The sequence below is a fragment of the Hyperolius riggenbachi genome, chromosome 1 (assembly GCF_040937935.1).
Source record: "Hyperolius riggenbachi isolate aHypRig1 chromosome 1, aHypRig1.pri, whole genome shotgun sequence".
Lineage (NCBI taxonomy): Eukaryota > Metazoa > Chordata > Amphibia > Anura > Hyperoliidae > Hyperolius > Hyperolius riggenbachi.
The window spans coordinates 650,525,518-650,540,120 of record NC_090646.1 but is presented as its reverse complement, the minus strand read 5'-3'; the positions used below and the strand labels follow the sequence as shown (position 1 = coordinate 650,540,120).

Sequence of the window (14,603 nt, the reverse complement as noted above, 5' to 3'; positions counted from 1 at the left end):
CCTCTCCTTAAAGCAAATCCGAAGCAAAAATAAACTTATGAGATAATTCATTCTATGTGTAGTACGGATAATAAATAGAACATTAGTAGCAAAGAAATGAGTCTCAGAGTGTTTTCCAGTACAGGAAGAGTTAAAATACTTGAGTTGTTATATATGCAAGAGAGATTCTCTGAGCTATTCAACTAACTTGGTCAAACTTAGTCCTGTTTTGTAAATAGCTTAAAAGGGGCGTACACACCTCTTGATTTTACGTCACCCGTCGGAGATCGGAACCCTAGCCAGCCTACAGACGTGTTCTGTTGCTATGCAGGCAAGGTGGGATGACGGAACGGCGCGTGCGTGATGTCAGGAGGGGAAGCAGCGCAAACAAGGAGGCCAGCCGCCGCTGTACTCACACAGGCGTGTGTACAGGCCGAAACAGCCAAGATACAGTGAGAGACAGCTTGAGATAAGGCTTTACTGCAGGAAAGTTCAAAGGCTCATTAGCTCTGCTTTGTATTAGAGCTTAAAGTGGAACTGTGACCAGGGATTGAACTTCATCCCAATCAGTAACTGATACCCCTTTTCTCAAATAGGTCATGGGGGGGTCTGTATGGCTGATATTGTGGTAAAACCCCTCCCACAGTGTGATGTCAGGACCTAGGTCCTGCCAGTTTCCTGTCTGTGAGCATTGTGGGAAATAAAATATATGAATACAACGGAATGTATAAATGTATGCAATTTTTATGTTCCAATATGGATATTAAAGTTTTGCAGATGTACACAAAAACATTAACAATATTGGACTGTTGGGCACAACAGTTATTCAATGAGGTCTAATCAACAAACAAACATAAGCAATTCCAACTGTAAAACAAGCTGCATATGGGGAAGGAGACTTTGGAAGAAGTGGTCCCGGGGGGAAGGGGGGAGTAACTCCACTTAAGTACAAAGATCTAAATAACCTAGTAGGAGGTCAACACTGTATAAGCTATTTTGTAAGTGAATGTTTCTCAATATTGTCTTTCACCTTTACTGTGACAGCTTCAACTTTCTAGTAAACGGTCTGGAAACCATGGCAACAGTATACGGTTGAGTGTGAATGCCTTTCCAGGAATTCTTTCCTTCACTGATCAGGCATGGATCATATATGGTCCTGGAAATGCATGCACCTCAATAAGGCTATGTTCACAGTGGTATTTGTGTTGCGTTCCCTGTAAAAACAGAAGCCAGCACTAGGGGAGCAGTGAGGCAGAGGAGAGGTCTCTGATTGCCGCTGGATTAGGTGAGCTGTACTGCCGCTGTTTACATCTAATCAGAAAAAGCGGAGGAGGAAGGGGGTATGAGCAGGGGACACATGGGGACAGAAGAGGACACATAAGGTAGAAGAGGAACACAATAATTGGGTGAGAACATCTACAAGGGTTCCTGGAACATGGACGCACCAGGTTTAGTATATTTTATTCCTCAGGCTTTTGCCCTCTAAACCTAGGTGCGTCTTATTTTTCGGAGTGTCTTATATGCCGGACAATACGGTAACTTTACATTATATACTGTAGAGTCTTCAGAAGTGAAGCTGCAACACACAGCACAGCTTCCCTGCACGCTCTGCATCTGAGTAACCACGGGCATGCACAATATCAACACCGCACCCCCTCCTTCCCTGTGCTGCACTGCTCACAGGTTGAAGGGGATACAAAAAAAAAAAATCTACTAAGACCAAGTTTGGGGAAAGAGAGAAAACAAATGTGGGAGAAGTCGGTATAATTGACAGGTGGTATTGGCTGGACCTGGAATGAGTGAATGTTGAATGGGGGTAAGCAAGGGTAGGGAGAGTGGATCAATGTAGAGAAGGGGAAGTCGAGGGGGGGGGGGGGGGGCAGGAGAGGAGGTGAAGTGTCTTCCTGCATGGTGAGGCATGGTTTTTCTGTGTGTTGCATGAATGTTAGGAAGTCTTATGTAAAGACGGTAGCCTTATTTTTTTTTGAAACACTGTTGGTTTAAAGACATTTCTTTTTTTATGGATATTAAGTAATAAAATATTATATAATTGTAAGCGCAAACCATGGTGCAAACTACTCCCAACATTGGTAAGGTTCTGATGAAGCCAAGGCTACGGTTGGGACTGGGCCACTGTTAAAGCAGGCCATACACTCATTAGATTAGCAGCAAATCGATCTGATGTGTTTAGGAACATTTTTTACTAGGAACAGATTTCCAATAGATTTCAGTTTGAAATCTATTGAAAATCGATCTGATGGCATTTTCTTGCCATCAGATTTCCATTAGGTCTAATGATAAGCAATCTCAACAGATCGACCTAGAAATCAATCAAATCGGCCACAAATCGATCGATTGGTCAATTGATTTTCGATCGATCGATCTATTTCGATTGATCAGCCGCTAATCGGCTCAGTGTATGGGCACCTTAAGGCTGCTGAGTGTTTGCGAGAAAAATGGGAAAAAAAAAAAAGATTAACAACAATCTGGGTACCTATCTGCTCATGTAGCTGCTATTTGCTAACTTTGACTCCACCTGTAATTGCCTCTTTATGTGGAACATCATGTGATGCACTCATGAACAGTCCTCAGTTCCAGAGCGATGGACTCACCAATCACAGACATCCTCTTGCGGTCATTGTTGAAGTCCAGGATAGCCAGCACGTCGTACACCTTGGTTGTGCCCATCTCCACCACGGTGATGGTTTCTGGGGTACGGGAGCGGAAAACAAAGCCAAAGTTTCTGGCAGCGGTGACTAGCGCATTCTCATCTGGAGACTGAGCCTGGTAAACCAGCTCACCTGGGGGAGGAGGACAGAGAAACAGGCGTCAGGTGATGTGCTACCAGCCAATGAGCTGACCTGTCATGAAAGAAAAGGTTCCCAATAACCCTATAGCCTGAAGTGTATGAGTATGGGTGTATCTTTTTTCCATGCATGGCTACTATTTCCCTCCTGTTGCCGGTGGCTAACTACAATTTTGATGGGAACCCCAATGTTTACACCCCTTCTCTTGCCTACCTTTGGAGCCCTTCACGGCTTTGGGCCCATCTCACAAGGGTCATATAACAAGTATGGCTATCATGATCTTCACACCCATAACAAGTGTAGCCACAAAAACACCTGATCTGAAGTATAGTCCCCTGTATCGGAGGAAGGGAAGGTTAGTAGATGAGGCCCTCCAGAGCTCTGGGCCCCTCTGCCATTGCAGGGGCTGCTCTACTCTAGTAATGCCCTTGGCTGTTGCCCCATTCACTGAAATTCTCATATTTTACAATAAAAATAACTGTACTGTAATTATAAACGTAGCATATTGCTCCCCATAAGGCCTCTTATTGTTTATACTCCCCCACTTTCCCCCAGCAGCAGCTAATATACTCCCTGTTCTGATATCTTTGCATCCCTGTGTATGACGTTTAGCTTTGGTTTGATTGATTGCTCTGTGCTGCCCTTCCTGTTCCTCTTTGATGCCCCTCCCACTTCCTGTACACAGGCAGGAAACAATACAGTCAGACCTGACTAGAGATCACTGCTATGTAAGCAAATCTTTCACACAGAAACTGGCAGCAGAGGCATATAAAGGCTTTAGTGGTGCTTGTAAACACTAAGCAGCTAAGGGGTTCTCATATCTTTTTGGAGCAGCAACAGGTAACGGATCATTATAGCATTATTATCCAGGGAGCGATTTGGGGTTGTTTTAATAAATCTTACTTATACATAATGGCCTATTTTCAATTCACTTATTCTCTATTTCTCACTTTTTCTCTTTATTATTATTATAGGGGCTCACAATCTAATCCTTACAATAGTCATATATATGTATGCATCATGTTGTGTATGTATTGTAGTCTAGGTCACAAGTGCAGCTGTTAATTTCTCCTGGTCCCCAATTCAGCCATTCACTTTGCTGGGTAGACATATACTTGAGTCAATAAAAAAATCCAGCTTAAAGAGACTCTGGAGCGACTTTAAAAATGGCTTTTTAACTTATATTCAACAGGGGCATGTTTTCCCCTGCTAAAACACTGCTCTCCAGCGGCAGAACGGGGGGTCTTTACCCCCCAAATCCCCTCCGTGGTGCCCTGGGAACGCTTCCTGTTGAGGCAGAGCTAATGGCTGTAGATCTGCCTCTCAGCGCGTCTATCAGCGCTGATCGCCGCCTCTCCCCACCCCTCTCAGTCTTCGTTCACTGAGAGGGGCGGGGAGAGGCGGAGATCCGCCTGCTGAAAGCTCTGCCTCCATGAGCAGAAATATCTACGACCAAGAAAGTAGTCGATTTAGCGGGGAGGGGGTCCTGGTGTGTGTGGGGGATTTGGGGGTAAAGACCCCTCGTTCTGCCGTGTTGAATATAAGGTAAAAAGCCGTTTTTAAAGTCACTTCAGAGGCTCTTTAAACAGGACCTAAACATATGCATAGGAATGAAGGAAAAAACAGAAAAACTAACCGTTTGCATTAAGAACTTGTTCAAACTACAAGAGCTTTTCTAAGCACTTTGTGACTTGAAAAACTCTTGCTAATGTTATCCTATGTGTGTGTTCACACTGGAGCGTTGTGATTTTCTAAAAATCACCCATAGCATTGCATTAACAAGAGCTTTTCAAAATCACTAGCGCTTAAAAAGCTCTTGTAGTGTGAACAAGCTCTTAGAGATATCGGCCTGCCTAGTTCTCACTTATCTGTAAGTAATAAGTCACTGTAATTTGAGCTGACACCTCTCTCTGATGTATGCTGCAGTCTGAGCCATTCAGAGAGGAATATGTAAACACGGGAGGTTAACCCTGTATGTACTCCCAGCAAACCAGGAAGTAACAGTTCTGAACCACCTCTGAGGAGATTTGTAAACAGTAACAAAGTAATGTTTTTCTGTAAAGCTACGCACACATGGCTGATTTGTTTAAACAACGGGTTGTCAGACCCGCCCGCGGGGCGGCCGTTCTGCCGACAGCTTCCTCGTGTGTACAGTCTGTCGGCAGGCTGATAAGGCTGGTTTTGACCGATCCGCTGTGCGGTCTGACGACCCGTCGTTTAAACAAATCAGCCATGTGTACGCACCTTAAAGGTTATTATGCTGTTGCTTCTTTTTTAGAGCAGAGAGGAAGTCCTGGGTTTAGGTCTGCTTTAAGAGGGTCAAATTTTGGGGTCGACTTATACATGACTTATATCTGAGGATATATACGGGTAGTTTAATTCACTTTTCTAATGACAAGATTGTGAAACAGCTTTTATGCAGTCTCACTTCTCCACCGGCGATGAATGAGATGTATAGGAATGCTTATCTCTGTGTTCAGTGCATTCTGCTATGTGTCTGATCATAAGCTGACCCTGATCACTGTACATCTGTCCCATTCAAGAGTAGTTGGGCAGCCTTACCTGGCTTCTTCTCCTCGGACATCACCGTGTGGCACACTGCCAGGAGACGGAAGAACTCGTGGCAGGCTGCGTTCCCAATCCTCACCGCCTCCACCAACCGGTGATCGTGAAAAGCAAAGCTGGGATCGGCCAGAGTGTTATAGGAAAAATCCACCTTTTCTGTGTACTAGAGACAACATTATCATCAGTCACTGTTCTCTTTGCAATACACCACTCACAACCTGTTCTCATCGCACACTAGAGTAAGTGGAGCGTAAAGGAGCACTCCGCTAAGCACTACTGGTACCCAAACTCACCATTTTAATACAGCACAATTACAGATTTCTCCTATACACAGGTAACATTTACATGTCAGCTCTGAAAAGACTCCCCAAGTTGCAAATAGTAATACTTCCTGATGCTCATTTGGGCAGGTGATAGTAGTAGGTGAAGGGGTAGTAAGTTGTAGCAACCCAGCAGTATGCTGTAATATGGGCCAAGGTGTTAAAGCGGATCCGAGATGAAAAACTAACTAACTATAACAAGTAACTTGTCTATATATCTTATCTAAAGTTTAGATAGTTTACACAGCAAATCTAGCTGCAAACAGTTTTAATAGAAAATGATTATTTCTTCCTGTGATACAATGACAGCAGCCATGTTGTTTGTAAACATTACACAGAGGCAGGCTTATCTGTATCTTGATCACTAAGCCTGTGAAAAAAACCTAATTCCCCTCCTCCCTCTGCCTCTGAAATCAATGGCTAGTAACACCTCCTCCTGCCCAGACTGAGCTCCCATGAGCCCTTGCTACTGCCAAGGCTCTCTAAAAACCTGTGGGCATGGTTTATTTAGTTTATAGGGAATAAGACTATTAAAACAAAAACAAAAAAGTATTTGGCTTGAGGAATGCCCTATAAACTATAGGAAAGGAACACAATTATGTTATGAGTAAAAGTTCACCTCGGATCCACTTTAAGGGCTGAACACACGGGATGACTGATTTTGCCCATCAGGGATTGGCACTAGATCCCTCGGGCAACATCGCTGGGCCAGACTATACAGAGGTGTGTCAGCTGATGACGCGTTCAGTTGCCACGCGGGGAGGCGGAGGGACGACGGAGTGCACGCTAGTGTTGACAAACAATGGGTGGGGAGAGTGGCGTGGATAAAGCAATCGCCCGTCGCTTGGATGAGATGATCCGCCGGGCGAATTGCTAGCCAAGCGGCAGTCGTTTATTGGGGGCTGATGTCCCGAGATTATTGGCTGAAGCAGTCGTTATTGGCCGCCTCAGTCTTGCGTGTGTATGTAGCTTTAACCAAACCTGCCATCAGAATATCAGGTAACTCTGAAAAGAGTCACATGATCATCTTGGCAGCCACTGGGCCTTCTGATTCAGAAAACTAATTAGATAGTCATTTTCAAAAATCATGTGATTACTCATCTACAAGTTACTGGGCGATGTCTGCTGATAGAAAAAATGGAGGCCCATTTGTGGTGAGTAGGTAGGTATAGCTTGCATCACAAAGAGGTTTCTTTGTTTTGGTGTAAAAGCACAAAGTTTACTATAACGCTGTTTTCTATAAGGAAATTAAACTGTGTGAACTAGCTGTGATTCTATTTCCTTCTTCAGGACGGTGGGAAGCGAAGGATAAAAAGAAAAAAGAGAGGAGAGGAAGGAGAGAAGAAAAAAAAAGAGAGGCGTTAAGAAGAAAGGAAATACAAGAATGGAAGAGATTGAAGAAGAAAGAAGGGAAGTTGATGAGAACAAAAAAGAAGGAAGGGATTGAGAAAGGTGAGTAAAATGAAAGACAAAGTAAAGTAAAGGCAAGGAAAGGAAAAAGGCTAAGTATGGAAATAGTGAGAAAGAAATGGAGAAAGGAAGACCTGAGGTAACAAGGACTGGTACTGAGGAAGGAAATAAAAAGGGAAGAAAAAAAGGAAGGAAAGGCAGGTACAAGGAGGAAAAGTACCTTATTTACTCGTGTGTAAGCCTTTTTTTTCAGCACAAAAAAATGTGATGAAAAGTTACCCCTTGGCTTATATGCGAGTCAGTGGAGCAGAACAGATGGAGCAGGTTTTTTTTAACTGGTAGGAGCGTAAGGATTATGCACTAGTGATTCTGCTCTTGCCAGCTGGCTTCCTGCTGTATCCGTGCCCCCATCCCCGGCAACACTGTCCCCTGGCTGTGGAGCAAAGCGTGCAAGCAGCATTGTCAGCTGTTAAATGACTGTGGATTCTTCCTGTGTGGCAGAAGTGTCTTATATCTATGATGCCATCTAGTGGCATCTTGAGATAAAGCTGTATCATCCTTTGGGCACATCTGGCAGTGGGGAGGGGGTCTGACTTGTGCTCAGGGCACACCTTGCTACTGTGGAGAAGGCTATACTGGGGAGGGGGCTTATACATGAGTCAATGGGCTCGATTCACAAAGCGGTGATAACCCAGTTAAAGACTTTAGGCGTGATAACCATTTTTATCATGCCTAAACTCAGTTTAGGCATGATAAGTTTAGGCATGATAAGTTTAGGCATGATAAGTTTAGATAAGTTTATATCGTGCGCAAAGTCCCGCACGCAAAGCAGCGCCATTAAACTCTATGCAAAGTGCACCAGACTTTGCTAGCGCAAAACTTTTGATCAGCTGTGCACTGCGGTGCTAACCCAGTTGGTGCTTAAACTTATCACGCCTAAAAAATTATCACACCTAAACTTATCATGCCTAAACTTATCACACCTAAACTTATCACACCTAAACTTATCATGCCTAAACAGAGTTTAGGCGTGATAAAGGGCTTTTCACTAGCGTGCTAACTGTTAGCACCGCTTTGTGAATCAGGCTCAATGACTTTTTTCCTGGTTTCTGAAGAGTCGGTATAATGGAACGAAAGCGGAAAAGATGGAAGGAAAGAGGAATGGAGGGAAGAAGAAAGGATGTGAAGGCAGGTAGCAAGGAGGAAAAGTATAATGGAAGGAAAGCAGAAAAGATGGAAGGAATGAGGAAAGGAGGGAAGGGAGTAAAGAAAGAAAGAAAGGTTGTGAGGAGGGAAGAAGAAAGGAAAGAAGACAAGTAAAATGAGGGAATGTAAAAAAAAAGGAAGGAAAGCAGTAAGGATGAAAGAAAAAATAATGGACAAGCGAAACGTAAAGAAATAAAGAATAAAGCAAGTGAGGAAGGAAATAAGGGAGTGAACAAAAGAAGAATGTATAAAAGAATGCGAGTAAAGGAGGGAAGGAAGTATGAAAGGAAAGAGAAGGAATGCTGAGAAAGAAAAATAAATAATATTTTTTATTTATGGATAAGGTAATGTCTTAGCAAACCTACCTCATTGATATCCAGCCTGTTCCCGGCATAGTCAAACACATCCCCTGCAGAGAGAAGAGCGGCGAGATGTAGTGAGATGGACTCTGGAGAAGTGTACAGACCAATCACAAGAGCACATTATATACAGCACTGAAACTTTATACACAGGCTGCTTTGGACACCAAATCCCTCTGTCCCTCTTTCCTCCTCCTCTGTCCCTCCATCAGGATTCCTGTACAGATCTATGTAACTACTGCATTTTACAGACTATAAGACAATCCTAACCATAAGACACACCTAGGTTTCAAGGACAAAAATCAGGAGAAAAAATATATACTAAACCTGGTGCAATCACGGTGAAGGGGCATTTTGTGGATTATTTCCGCTTTGTACCTCATGCCCCCTTGTACCTCTTGTGTCTCCCTGTGTCCTTCTCTGTCCCCCTCTATGCCCCTTTGTGTCCTCCGTTTGTCCCCCTGTGTCCTCCTCTGCATGGGCACAGGACAGGGACTCCCCGACACTGCGGCGGGTTGGAGGTTTGTATTGGCAGGCACTAAGTCAGGAACTCCCTGCATTTGGACTATAAGATGCAGTGACATTTTTCCCCAGTTTTGAGGAAGAAAAAGTGAGTCTTATCGTCCCAAAAATACAGTAAATGGATTTTTCTTTTTTTTTTTTTTCCTCCAACAAGAATTTGATTGAATAAACAATAGGTACAAAAAAAATACACATTCAAAATTACCGTCATGTAGGTAGGCACTCAATGGAAGCTACAACAGTTCCAAACGCAGAGCAAAATACACAGTGTTCGTGAGAACAGTGACCAAATAATAGTTAATACAGAACCCATATAAGCAGTAGGCAAGCACAGAAAATCAAGGTAAACCAAGTCGTGTCAGGGAGAACCTATCACTCCAGGGCTATATGGATATTTCTACTGAAAAATGTGTCTAATTGGCTCTTAATGTTATTCCATCCCTTTAATCACTTCAGGACCAAATGAATTTTCACATATCAGCACTGCTCCCATTCATTCACCAATAACTTTATTACTACTAATCACATCTAATTGATCTATATATTGTTTTTGTCAGGACAAATTAGGCTTTTAGTGTGTGATAATTTTGTTTAGTAATTACCTTATTTTCAATGCATTTTAAAAGGAAAAGTATAGACAAAAAACGAAAAACACACTATTTCTCCATTTACATCCATTAAAGCTTTACAATAAACAGTGCTAACTATAAGTGAAACCCACTAATTGTATTTGCTTATTCATCCTGGTTATAACAACATTTAGATTATGTTCCTAGTACAATGTATGGTGACAATATTGTATTTGAAAATAAAGGTGTCTTTTTTCTGTTTTTCGTTTTTGTTTTCTCATTGTACACTATTAATGATTATAAGACCTTATTTGCAAAAATAATAGTAATATATCCTCATGGCATACATGTTTAAAGAGAACCAGAGATGAAGCACCCTCTTGTATTTTACCTTATAAATCAGTGGGAACATGACAGTAATCACCTAATCTGCTCTTTGTTTCATTGTTCTCTGTTTAATCTGACTGTTATCACCTCTGATAAGAATCCCCGACTGAGCATTCAGTCTAGCTTTGCTACGGAAAGATTATAGCTGAGTCGGTCTTCTCTGGTGTCTTTTCAAGCCCAAACCTGCCCCCTTGTGGCTCTGCTATAATGACTCAGCTATAATTATTCCCTGCAAAGCCAGACTGAATGCTCAGTCCGTGATTCTTATTACAGCTGATAACAGACACTTTTAGCAGTGAGGATGAAACAGAGAGCATGGTAAGTGTTTTCTCTAATGTTCTTACTGATATATATGGTAAAATACACAAGAGTGCTTCAGTTTGCGACTAAAAAGAATACACAAGACATGGTTCTCAACCCTAAAACTTTCTCAACTTTATTCTACTACTTATCATGGTTAAAATGTTACTACATATGTCAATTGTAGTTTTGCTAAAACTTTCCCAAATTTGATCATAATTTAGAAAATGACTTTTTTATGTTGGATTGAGTTTGTCCGTACCTATTTTTATGTGATGTGTGTCCAAGCTTTAAGACACACCAAAATGTATTCTACAACTCGTCTCGGTTAAAACTGATACCATATGTGCCTCATTTAGTAACACACTGATGGTGCACTCTCCAAAAATACACTGGACGTTAATAAATGTCCAGTTGTCATTAAAGGGAACCTAAACTGAGAGATAGATGGATGTTTCCTTTTAAACAATGCCAGTTGCCTGTCAGTCCTGCTGATCTCTTTGGCTGCAGTAGTGGCTGAATCACAGACCTGAAACAAGCATGCAGCTAATCGAGTCTGACTTCAGTCAGAGCACCTGATCTGCATGCTTGTTCAGAGGCTGTGGCTGAAAGTATTAGAGACACAGGATCAGCAGGAGAGTCAGGCAACTGGCATTATTTTAAAAGGAAAAATTAATATCCTTCTCAGTTTAGGTTCCCTTTAAGTGGTTAAATTAATATATTACTTATTTTCAAATAATGATAAAAAGTACCAGTTGGTTTGAACTATAAAACACCATCTTTTGTTATGAATTATTTAACGGTATGTGTGATTAAAGCAAATCCGAGATGAAAAACTAACTATAACAAGTAACTTGTCTATATATCTTATCTAAAGTTTAGACAGCAAATCTAGCTGCATACAGCTTCAACAGAATATGATTATTTCTTCCTGTGATACAACAGCAGCCATGTTGTTTGTAAACATTACACAGAGGCAGACTTATCTGCATCTTGAGCAAAAAAACCTAACCCCCCCCCCCCTCCTCCTCTGAAATCTCTGTCTAGTAATACCTCCCCCTCCTCCTGCCCAGACTGAGCTCCCATGAGCCCTTGCTACTGTCTGAAAGTGCCTTGGCTCTCTCAAAACCTGTGGGCGGGGCTTGTTTAGTTTATAGGGAATTAGAGTATTAAAACAAAAACAAAAAAGTATTTGGCTTGAGGAATGCCCTATAAACAAAAGGAAAGGAACACAATTATGCAATGAGTAAAAGTTCATCTCGGATCCACTTTAAGTGTGTGGCAGGGGCATGATTGGAGGTGTGACAGGGGCGTGTCTTACAGGTGTCTGTCTTTCCTACCTCACAAAGTTGGAACGTATGTGTGTAGGATGGTGTTAGCATGTATGTAAGAATGTGTTAGTGTTATTTTGAGGCCCCCAAATCCGGCAACAGGCAATCCCGGCCTGTGTCGGATAATCAAGAACCTACCGTATTAACACAGCAGGTGCAATACGTACATATTAACACAAAGTAAACAATATAGTTTGAATAATAAAGTCCAGCATCACATAAATCTGATATATTATAATTATGGTTATGTAATATCTGCATTATTATTATTCATTTATCCAGCATTACAGAGGATCCATCAGTGTGGGGTGACATCATGACATGGTTAGCAATGACTTTTGCCGGATCTCATTATTTTATGACTTATCAGCAAGTTGTTTTAGTTATGTAACTATTAGCATGGAAATGCCACCAGGAGAGGCTTGTAAACTGCAGCATGACTCACGCACAGCACAGCCAAATATGGGATGAGAGCTGATAAACTATCTGAGGCAACTTATAAACATTAGTATGGAATGTAATCATAGAACAGTCCAACTGTCCATTATGATTTTGCTAAACGACGGCCCAGCCACATCTGCACTTCAAAGGGAATCTAAAGCAAGGCTTTGAATATTTATTTCCCCGAAGCAATACCAGTTGCCTGATAGTCCTGCTGATCTCTTTAGCTGCAGTATTGTCTGACTCACATACCTGAAACAAGCATGCAGCTAATCCAGTCAGACTTCAGTCAGAGCACCTGATCTGCATGCTTGTTCTGGGACTATGGCTGAAAGTATTAAAAGCAAAGGATCAACAGAACAGCCTGGCAACATACCGTATTATATTGTTTAAACGAAATAAATATGGCAGCCTCCATATCCCTCTGGCCTTAGGTTCCCTTTAATCCAAACCCTCCCATTTTCAGCCGTTACGTTCAGCTTCTTTCAGGGTATAGCCCCCCTTCCCATACTCCCCTACTTTAAAAAGATGTAACCCCTCACCGCATTATCCGTACACACTGGGGGATCTTTGTTGCCCGGGAAGGATTGGTACACGATCCCTTGGGCTACTCTGTACAGATGTGTCACTAGCCTCCAGGTAAGCGGTGTGTCTGTTGCTATGCGGGGGCGAATTAAGTAGCAGCTTCCCCAGGCATGTGCGAGGGGAAAAAATGCGGTCGCGCAGTGCACGGCAGTTAGGAATTGATAAAGATCCGCTAGACATTAGGCGTCCATTGTACACACGCTGGTTTGGCTGGCGATTCTCGTCAGAGGCGGTCTTTACTGTCCCCCATGGCCGAGTTCAAACCAGTATGTATACATAGCTTTCAAAGCACATCTGTGTTATGTAGGGTGTGGATTAACAATACTATAGCTAGTACAGGCCTTTCTTTAATTTAAAAATAATAATGTTGATTTACAAAACTTTTCTCATTAAATATCTCTCATTATGTGTAGTATCTGTCAAATTGGCTCTACTTATGTGCCTTATCTCATGAGTTATCCATCCTTATCTGTTATATCTCATAAATGATCTCTCCAGATCTGCCTTATCTCATGCAGTAGCAAAACTTGCCTGCTTTATATCATGGAAGATCTCAACTTATCTCATGCAGTAGCAAAATGTGCCTGTTTTATCTCATAAAACATCTCTCCATATCTGCTTATCTCAACAATAATCTGTCCTTGGCCCTGAGATGGTAAAATGCGCACAGCAATTTTACCGTTAATAACACCAGGGAAGCATTGTTAACCCATTAGCATCACACGGTGCATGTGCACTGCTAATGTAAAGTGAACAGCGTGTAGCAACTAGGAGGACCCGGCGGTGCTGTATTGTGGCAGGCGGCTAGTGTCCCTGGATACAGCGGCAGCTGAGAAGGACGACCCAGAGCCAGGGGGGAGGATCACGCCGGCAGGAGCAGGTAATATCGGTTCCTCGCGCACATCTGCATATGTTTATTCAGTATCTTCAGAATATAAGACATAAGACTATAATATAATATAAAAATTTTGGGGGAGAAAACGTGCGTCTTATATTCTGAAAAATACGGTACATGGAACATGTTTATAGTGGATAAGATTTGTTCAGTCAGTTTGGGCCAGTGAGGTATATATAATTGGCAATAATTTGTCTATCCTTTAACCTACTTAGGCTATCATTCATAAAGCATTTCCGCATGCGGAAATGCTTAAAACAGCTGACTTTACCGACCACTCGGCAAAGTCAGCATTCATAAAGCCTCTTTCCGCATGGAAAAATGACACTACCGAGCAGAGTGATAAATCACTGCCTTGTGCGGTGATTATCGGTACAAATGTAGCAAAATGTTCATTCATAAAGATCACCGCAAGCGGTGTGAGGTCGGGTAGTACCGCTCCCTCTGATGTGGGGATACCAATGTAAGTAAATGGAGACACAGAGACCTCCCAGGCAGCTGCAGCAGAGCGGAACACGGAGAAATGTATCAACTCGGCAGCTTCCGTGTCTCCGCAAGCCTACCGCCTGTCTACCGCCAGCTTAGCTCGGGGAATCTCCGCAATGCTACCGCACCTGGATACTTTTTTATGAATGCCCACCCAGAAGTCTAAAAATCCGCCAGCGGTGTTTTCCTGCACTGATTCTCTTTACCGACAGCCTGTTCATGAATGATAGCCTTAGTGGTAATCACGAGTAAAGCTCGGGGTGGAAAAAACATGCCAGGTAATCCCCGAGCTGAACTAGTGGTAGCCGCCGGAGGTCTATGCAGAGCAATGCACGCAGCAGGCGTTTTTCACTCACCTCCCGGGGGGTCCCAACGTTGGCCACCATTCTTCTTTCTCTCCTCCGAGGCTCTGCTGCCCCCTGGTGAGATCGCCGTCTGTCA

General features: G+C 42.6%; 1 protein-coding gene across 5 annotated transcripts in view; it reads right to left on the bottom strand.

The window, feature by feature from the left end:
- LOC137531647 (phospholipid-transporting ATPase ID-like) overlaps positions 1–14,603 on the bottom strand; it is a 240,948-nt gene that overhangs the window by 41,811 nt on the left and 184,534 nt on the right. For all 5 annotated transcript variants that reach the window (XM_068251600.1, XM_068251614.1, XM_068251623.1 and 2 more), the window contains 3 exons: positions 8,653–8,696; positions 5,349–5,514; positions 2,592–2,780 (listed from right to left, as the gene is read on the bottom strand). In XM_068251600.1, the coding sequence (XP_068107701.1) occupies positions 2,592–2,780; positions 5,349–5,514; positions 8,653–8,696 (399 nt within the window). The remainder of the gene's footprint in view (positions 1–2,591; positions 2,781–5,348; positions 5,515–8,652; positions 8,697–14,603) is intronic.